The sequence below is a fragment of the Eucyclogobius newberryi genome, unplaced genomic scaffold (genome assembly GCF_026437365.1).
Source record: "Eucyclogobius newberryi isolate DKJ021-1_F unplaced genomic scaffold, fEucNew1.0.hap1 SCAF_11, whole genome shotgun sequence".
NCBI classification, from domain to species: Eukaryota; Metazoa; Chordata; class Actinopteri; order Gobiiformes; family Gobiidae; genus Eucyclogobius; species Eucyclogobius newberryi.
In genome coordinates, this window is record NW_027315735.1 from 18,562,757 (window position 1) to 18,572,138 (window position 9,382).

At 42.1% G+C, this 9,382-nt stretch overlaps 1 protein-coding gene across 3 annotated transcripts in view; it reads left to right on the forward strand.

The window, feature by feature from the left end:
* drp2 (dystrophin related protein 2) overlaps positions 1-6,690 on the forward strand; it is a 108,039-nt gene extending 101,349 nt beyond the window's left edge. For 2 of the 3 annotated variants that reach the window (XM_072436753.1, XM_072436761.1), the window contains exons 20-24: positions 22-201; positions 2,061-2,310; positions 3,382-3,502; positions 4,544-4,630; positions 6,347-6,690. In XM_072436753.1, the coding sequence (XP_072292854.1) occupies positions 22-201; positions 2,061-2,310; positions 3,382-3,502; positions 4,544-4,630; positions 6,347-6,366 (658 nt within the window). In that variant the 3' untranslated portion in view covers positions 6,367-6,690. The remainder of the gene's footprint in view (positions 1-21; positions 202-2,060; positions 2,311-3,381; positions 3,503-4,543; positions 4,631-6,346) is intronic. The other variant, XM_072436771.1, reaches the window with a different exon arrangement.
* The last annotated feature ends 2,692 nt before the right edge of the window (positions 6,691-9,382 follow it).

A 9,382-nucleotide genomic window follows, 5' to 3' on the forward strand; every position in this document is an offset into this window, starting at 1 on the left:
GCTGCTGTGGCCGTGCTCTAGTGGCTCAGTGTGCTGTCTCCTGTGTGGGGGACTCAGGGATGAAGACCAGTACCTCCTGCGTCACTCCAGCCCCGCCCTGGACCCGGACTCCCCCTGTCAGCACATGCTCCTGGCCCAGCTGGAGCACCAGGACAAGGACCAGCTGCAGCGCACCCTGGCCCGCCTGGAGAACGAGAACAGGTAAGGGCCAAAGAGAGCCAACACTGTCCACTGCCACATGAGGACTTATATTTTATGACACAATAATATAGTTAAAACAAAATAGACAAAAGTGAGACTTAATCAAGGCTGATTTAGATTTGAAAAGGAAAAGCATAAATAAAAATCTACCTTTTTCATTTTAAAAACAGTTCTTCAGTGTGTTTTAGTATATTTTTGTCACAATAATTTCTGTTATATTGAAACCAAAATGTGCTCAGCTTAATTAACAGAAAAAAAAGCTTAACATTGATAATAACTAGGTGTAATCCCTCATTCAATTGATAATAATAATGATAAGAATATATTTAATTTATAATGCCACAAGGATAAAAACAATATCAAGGCTGATTTACAACTTTAGGAAAATAATTAAGAAAATCTCCATTTTTCATTGAAAAACACACATTTTCATTTTCAAATCTGATGAAGGACGTTGAAGGCGTTTATGCACTAAATTTAATTTGTTGTGAAATGAACGACTGCGTTAGCCAATGTTGCGATTGTGTGATCATTTGAAACCATGAATGAATTTACTATGTAAGTAGGTAGTTTATGTAATATGTACAATAACCCTACATAATGTTAAAGCACAAAGTTCTGCCAAATAAGCTGTGTATGTAAAATCTACTAAAACTAAATACATTACTGGTTCATATGCTGACCTCTTGTGGTATGACATTGCTGCGTATTTGACCTAATCTAACATAACCCTTTAAAAGTACTACAAATCGCAATCGCCAAAACAAATTGTAGCTGCGACTTAAGCTTACTCTGTCCATCTTTGTCATCAGAGAACATTTTGCCAGAGAAACGGCAAAGAGCTTATTTAAGTATGCATACCCCCCCTCTAACACACGCACTTGTTTTGTGGTCTTAAAACAGCTTACTCACAGGAATACTGGATTCATTATTCACAGAGCATTTTGCTGATTCGAAAAAATGATGATTGGATTTGTAGAGCACATTTGTCCTGAAATAGATTGATGAAGATGTTTACGGAATATATTTCACCACAGTTCTCTACGAACGAGAGACCAAAGAGAAAATGAAATGCCAATACCTAAAGCCAGAGAGACTAAGAGACCCTTTTGCTATAAGCTACTCAATGTCTGCTGGCATTTACAAAGAGTAAAACACATTCTATGACACTGACACTAGAAATAATCTCCAGACAGTCACACTCAAGTATAAACTCATTAGTGACATTTTTCAGGCGCACACAGTCATGCTCAGTGTCCTTAAGGTGCAGAAGACCTTGACCCGCGGTTGCTCTTGACAGTGTGGCGCATGTTGTTTTACATATAATTCAATTAAACAGTAATAGTATGTAGTGTTGGCATGTAATATAATTTATTCTAACCAGAGTCTGACAGTTATTCTAATGTAGTAAAGCTAGTCCTGGGAGCAGTCAGATGTGCTTGTGCTCTCACACAGGTGACACTGATATACTGTATAAACTCAGACAAGGACTCTGCATGACGACGTGGGAAATCATTAGCTTCATGCTGCTCTGTTTGATTAGACCAATCATGTTTCTATTTCCATAATGACAAATATGTAACTGGTTCGTACTGCCAGGAAGGTTAAAATCACAGCCATAACATATTCTACAAACTATCCAAACTCAAATCTAAAATATTTCCCCTGGTCACTATATGAACTGTACCTCTGCTTTGCCAGGAGGAAATCATCAAGTTCTGCTGAATTCTGTTTACAAAGTTAATAAAAAGTGTTAACTTATCTGGAACTTGAATGTGTGTGTGTGTGTGTGTGTGTGTGTGTGTGTGTGTGTGTGTGTGTGTGCGTGCGTGCGCTCACCGTCTCTCTCTCACCACCAGGGTGCTGCAGGGCGAGTACAGGCGGCTGAAGTGGAAGCATGAAGAGGCAGCGTCAGTGCCCATGTTGACTGAGGCAGGGGAGGAGGGTTTGGGTTCTCCCACTGGAGGAGCTCAGGACGAGGAGCTGCTCGCTGAGGCCCGAGTCCTGCGTCAACACAAGAGCCGTCTGGAAACACGCATGCAGATCCTGGAGGACCACAACAAACAGCTGGAGTCCCAGCTGCACCGGCTCAGGGAGCTACTGCTACAGGTGCTGTACCTGAGGCGAGGGCCCGCTGGAGCTTTTATTCAATACTTTACCAGGTGGTTCAGTTGAACACATTCTCACATTCATAATGTCGACCTGGCCATGAAGCAGCATTAGCTATCCACACTGAGAGGGGCATTAAGAGGACCTTGTGGTCGGCCATTAGTTCAAAATGTCACAAATGCTAAATTCACACTGTAGCCACAAGAGTTTATTCTCATGTAACACAAGCAATTAGCAGTCAAGGAGACATAAAAGGCCCTCAAACGCTGATGCTAAAATTTTGATTAATATTTTTTTTTTCTTTGACTTCCTCTTTTATTGATCAATGCATAATGCATATATGTTAATGCATATAATGCATAAATTGTGTGTATGTGAATACCACAATCTGTCAGCAGCTGACTGGTCTGAGTAACAGATGCTGAGAATATAATATAAACAAAACCATTAAACTGTAATATAATATAACTGAATACATTTTTCTGCTTTCTTTATACTACTTCTAGGGCTGGGTATTTCCTAGTTCCTAGTAATATGATACGTGTCCTGATACACGGATATCCTTTAAAACCAGTTATAAAGTTTACCAAATTGATGTTTTGAATATGTAGAATAACAAAGTGCATTGCACTTTCATGTTCATGTTCTTAAATATCTAAATACAATTGTGCTATGAATAATTCACAATTTCAACGCCGCAGATTCAGCCTTAATTTTACAATTTGTCATAAATGTATGTTTTTTTCCATGATACACATCTCTGTGTCAATACATGTCGTGCCAAGAAGTCCGTCACGATATATCACGATATTGATATTTTAAGTACAGCCCTACTTCCGGCACTAAATCGTGTGTACATATCTTTCTTCTGCATGAACGCTCTGAATGTTCCGGGCTGCTAACTGTCCACAACATGGACCTTTCTAATTAAACATCACATCATTTTGTTTCACTATCAGAGCAGAAACCTGAGTGGCTTAATGGTTTTGTGTAACAGCTGCTGCTGAGCAGGAGCCATCACATTGTGTATTCTGTGCTGGTCTGAGGTAGGATGAATGTGTTCTGTTCCAGCCCAAAGACGACTCGGAGGCTAACGGGTCAGAGCCCTCCACATTGTCATCACCTGTGTCTGGGGCAGGACGCCATGGAGATCCGGCAGAGAGCAGGGAGACCACCGACACGGAAACAGCAGGTCAGACCCTGACACATCGTGAAGCTTTTACCGGCACAGCACATAACACATAATACAGAGGGCACTGTTCAATACATCTGAAAATAACTGGGTTTTGACAATCAATGTACAACAATATCTGGTCACATAAGATATATAAAACATATAAGAAAAATATAAATAAGAAGCGCTGCGTGGGTACTTAAATGTCCAAAAAACAGTCAAATTAAAACAGGTCAATTGGAGAGGAGGAGGATTCGTTGCACAAAAAAACAGTTGTGTATTTGGTATAAATTGTAATAAAAAATATATAAACATAAATGCTGAGTATTTCCAAAGACAAGAAAAACCAAAGCACTCTGTTAATTTACAAAAAATAATAAAAAGCCTTTATTGTAGCGAGGCTTTAAGCATAAAATACGCACCAACGCGTTTCAGCCCTTCGTGGCTTTCATCAGGGTGCTAAATAAATATCTATTCATAATCTGAATTAATTAATTAAAGTTATTAAATTAAATATGAGCACTCCAAACTAAAATAGGTAACTTAATCATAATTTGGGAGGGTCCAATATGGATTTTTAAGCTAATACCAATATCCAATATTTGCTTGTTGCTGTGGCAGATAGCAAGGCTTACAAATCTATCGTAAATTGAAGTAAAGATCACAATTTCCTTTTCACTTTAGAAAAATTACAACAAACTCTATTTATTTGGGATATAAAATCATTTGTGTCATGATTGTGTAAACATACAGCCATATTTTTAAGCTAAATTGCACTTTCATTTCATTTTCCTGAACTACCATAAACTACTCTCTCACACTCCCAAAAACAACACTTCATGATTACAAGAATACCTTCTACCGACTATCCCAGCTACTGTGGGTTTTAGGTGGGATTTATTGACAAAGGTCATTGAAAGCTCTCACTTAAAAAAACAACAAATAAATACACTTCCCGGTTTGTCATACTGTAGTTGCCTTTACATGTAAGGTAGACCAAGCATATCTGCATGAGCTGTATATGAGTATAAGGTTTGTTGCGTGACATCCTTGTTTCAGGAGAGGAGCCGGAGCACGAGCAGGACACAGTGTTGCAGTTACAGGAGGTCATTGAGCAGCTCAGAAATGTCTTCCCATCTGAGCCGGGTGAGTTCTGACACAGCCAATCCCTTTGGCTCTTTACAGACAGACTCTATCTCCCGGGGACAGAGAAGGATTGAGACAAGTGCAAATATGTACCAATGCGGTCGATATTCAGAGGAACTGGCACCGAGATTAAATGAGGGCGGATAGAGACAGTTGTAGAGAATAGAGGAGGAGAGTTTGTCAGATTAATTTGCAATTTGCGGAAGAGATTGTCTGTGACAAAGTATTATAATTACAGCCCAACTAATCACAATCTAAAAAGTGCCAAATTAATGGTACAAAATAGAGATGAACAAGTAGAAAATGTCCAGGCGACACTGTAGTTTGAACATCTTTCTCCGCTTATCCAGGGCCGGGTCGCGGGGGCAGCAGTCTAAGTAGGGACTTCCAGACTTCCCCATCCCCAGACACTTCCTCTAACTCCTCCGGGGGGATCCCGAGGCGTTCCCAGGCCAGCCGAGAGACATAGTCTCTCCAGCGTGTCCTGGGTCTTCCCCGGGGCCTCTTCCCGGTGGGACATGCCCGAAACACCTCCGAGGGAGGCGCCCAGGAGGCATCCGGAACAGATGCCCGAGCCACCTCAGCTGGCTCCTCTCGACGTGGAGGAGCAGCGGCTCTACTCCGAGCTCCCCCCGTGTGGCCGAGCTCCTCACCTTATCTCTAAGGGAGCGCCCAGCCACCCGGCGGAGGAAACTCATTTCGACCGCTTGTATCCGCGATCTTGTTCTTTCGGTCACTACCCAAAGCTCATGACCATAGGTGAGGGTAGGAACGTAGACCGACCGGTAAATAGAGAGCTTTGCCTTTCGGCTCAGCTCCCTCTTCACCACAACAGTCCGATGCAGCGACTGCATCACTGCAGCCGCTGCACCGATCCGCCTGTCAATCTCACGCTCCATCCTTCCCTCACTCGTGAACAAGACCCCGAGATACTTGAACTCCTCCACTTGGGGCAAGGACTCCCCACCCACCTGGAGAGGGCAAGCCACCTTTTTCCGGTCGAGAACCATGGCCTCGGATTTGGAGGTGCTGATTCTCATCCCAGCAGCTTCAGCTGCAAATCGTCCCAGTGCCTGTGCACCCACCCCAGGCATGGCTCCAGGATGGGGCCCCGGTAACGCCAATCCGGGCGACATAACTGGCCTCGTTGTAGCACTCGTCATAAGGGGCTTCAGACAAATACATATTTTGACATTACCTTGACATTAGAAATGTGCTAAATCATGTATAGTTAAGGTTTATGTAGACAAAGACAGGACAAATTTCTCTTGATAGCCTCATATGGATGTTTAGAACATATTTATTTACATTTTAATGGCATATCATCAAAACAGCATACATAATATTATAAAAAATGTCAATAATGTGCCCACCTCTACATGGGAGTAGTTGTATTTCTTAAAGCATACTAAGCGTTGACATTGCAATCGCAGAAACACTAAACAACAAAATCTACATTATGATTCTGACCTGATTACTCACAATGTTGACTGGTGTATGTAAATGTAACAGTACATAAAAGTAATTAAATGTAGATATGAATTCATCTAGAACAGGGGTGGCCAAACATGCCAAGTAATATTTAAAAAAAAAAAATGTATATATATACATATATGTTTTTTTAAATATTACTATATATATATCGTGAAATGAATTAAATAATAGATTCAATAGCCTATATTTGACAGAAAAGTGATATTAAATGTTTCATTGCAGGCACCACCTCTCACATCTGACTCTGTGTGGGACGTGTCCAATCGCTGAGAGAAGGTCAAGCCCAGGGTCAGGGCTCATTGTGCAGCGGCGGCTACGCTAACAGAGCTAACCCTCCACTGGAACTTTGTGCACTAAACAGCCTTTATCACGCGAACTACTAACGCTGTGAACGCGCCAAAGGAAACTTTAGCAGACGCAATTCAGGGAAATGTCAAAAGGAGCAGCCAAGACACTGTGCTCACCAGTATGATCTGTGTTGTCAATGGGAAGTGTGAAGCTTCAGTATCAACCAACAGCACAAACTGGACCTTCTCTGGACACGTGTAAAGACAGATACACACTTGTTTCCACTTCTCTGGTGTGTTTATTCCAATTTTTTTTTTTCTTTTTGACCTAACGCTAACTAGATCAGGGCGGAGTTGGGTGTTGTGTTTTTAAGTGGTAGATTGTCAGGGGGTTAGACCATCCACAACAAGCTTATTTACTTTGTGCAGATGACACAACAGTTCAAACCATGATTTATTCACAACAGCCAAAAGCACCCACAAGCACAGCCGCCCCATATGCACTCACAATGCGTAAACACACACGCACGCACACACGCACGCACACACACGCACGCACACACACGCGCACGCACGCATGCACGCACTAATCCTCTCCAAGTGTGTCGCCTGCCTCTCCTAAGTGAGCCTTTTACACCACTAGTCCTCACGCTCTTGCCACTACATGCATTTACTCAACTTCACCAGATCGCTCTTAACACACGGCACACAACTCCGTGAACCAGCTTCCTGCATGACAATGATATGCAACCGTTACCTTTTTTTTTTATCAGTCGAAGTTTAGACAAGCTAAAAGTGGTGCACCGCTTTCTTTTGTGGGCTAAAAATGGAGAGTGGAAATGCATGCAGAGCCCACTATCCTGCCACAGGCTACTGAGCTGCCAGAATCCTCCTCAACACAAGAACACTTTTAGAGACCATAGGGATGAAGTCTGTCATTTAATACTATCCTACACCGGCTTCATCCCTAATAAAGTCAAGTTCATGGATATATTATTGTAGCTTTTTTGTCAAATTATTTTACAGTCTCATTTTAAGTTATTTTATGCTTTTTACTGCATTTGAAAAACAGTGCAAAAATATATTTCAAAATAGCAGTGTATAAATATAAAGATACACAAGTTGAGACTATGATGAGTGGTCTGCCACCTGCCTCCGCCATAGAGGTGTTATTGTTTTGCCTGGAATGTTCCACAGTATGGAATTACACAAATCAATCGCAGGAGTTTTTATTGAAAATACCTTGAAATACCTTATTGAGAGCAGGCTCTCCACTCCCCAGATCTGACCTGTAACTTGGCATGGTTGGCATCGCCTGCTTGTCTCCATGGAAATAGATTCGAATGGCATATGGAACATTCCAGTTGAGAACGTAGCACAGTCAACAAATGCCTTAAACCAAACGTAAAGAGGTTTTCTACAGGACACAGGTGTTTATTGAGAGAGGCAGGTCTCATCTGGAGAACACAGCACCCGGAGGAGGAGGAAGAGGAAGTGCACACAGCATGTGAGCATCCATACATTCAATCAGCTCATGTCAGTGAACCCATGATGCTCCAAGCGACTAAAGATCAGAGAAATGAGACGAAAGGTGAAGAAAAGATTCAGTTTTTGTTGCTTGAGGGCGAGAGGGAGAGAACCACTTTGATGTGCCTGCTGCAGCTAAAGTCTGCCCGAGTGGACGTGCTCTCCGAAACAAAGTCGACTATGGCCATGTGTGGAAGACGCAACAATCACGTCTCCTCTGTAAGAGCGAAGACAGCTAGAGCTCCATCTTGGACCTCCTAATGTCCCTCTGATCACTACAACATGAATGTGAAACTCAGAGCTGCATTCATTACAGACTGAGGCTTCAGGCACGTAGAGCTCACATTTGACATCCTTCTCCTCAGCACCTCGCTCCGCTGCCTGCTCAGTTTTTATTCTGTTGCTATGGGAACTGTCCCCAAGGACGCAGTTCCACAGATTTGCGAGTCGGAAAAGGTGATGTGCCGTTCATAATACAAATGCTAATAGCCTTAAGGAAAGCAAAAGTGCTATTTGTTTGCCAAATAACTCATCTTCGCTCATTCTTCACTGAAGCTTAACCAGTCTGTAGCTACTCCACAAAGTCATTACCATCTGCTCAAGTGACATGTGGGGAATGTAGACAGGAAGCCAAAGTCTGCATATAACATTGATATTATAACATTTGAACAAAAGTCTTCTGAAAGCATGATGCACAAGTCAAGTTCTTTCAATTGTTTTAACATTTGAGTCATATTTTGACAGTATGGCTTCCAAACACCTAATTGAACTGACATAATTTTGTTGAATTTTAACTCCAAAACAATTACTTTCACATTATTATCCTGTATTGAATTGCATTACTTAACCTCGTCTCACTCGTGTTGTTTTGTCTTTGTGCAAACACCGTTGAAAAACTGACAACGTGTGAATGAAGAGAAAGAATTCCCCGCCGGGCTTGCATGTCAGTATTTATTACATTGAATATCAGGCATAATTAAACAGAGTTACACTAATACGACAGTTATTACACAGCTTGTCCACACACATAACCTCTCACCACTGCTGGACGAGGCAGAGCTAGATAAGCACTGAGGGCCATCCAGTCGCAGTAGGGTCCCATATGCATAATGTGTGATGTGTGATCAATGTGGGGTTTTGGACAGAGCGTGTGTTCGCGTCTGTAAAGCACGTCCCGCCATGCCCTAGCACCAAACACGCCCCCTGTGGCATGACTGGAGCTCTGATTGAAGAGGGAGTCCAGTCTCCAGAGAAAACCGCCCCTCTCGCAGTCCTCATCATTATCCCCCTCGCTTCACAGCATCATGTCACTTTGCACATGAAAGGACAAAATATGACGACACTGTCCTACCTTAAATCATATGTATGTTTTATTGTGTTCAAATCACCATTAATATACCTCATGAATAACTTAAAAAGTGTCTGATTTGTTGATTTACTGTTG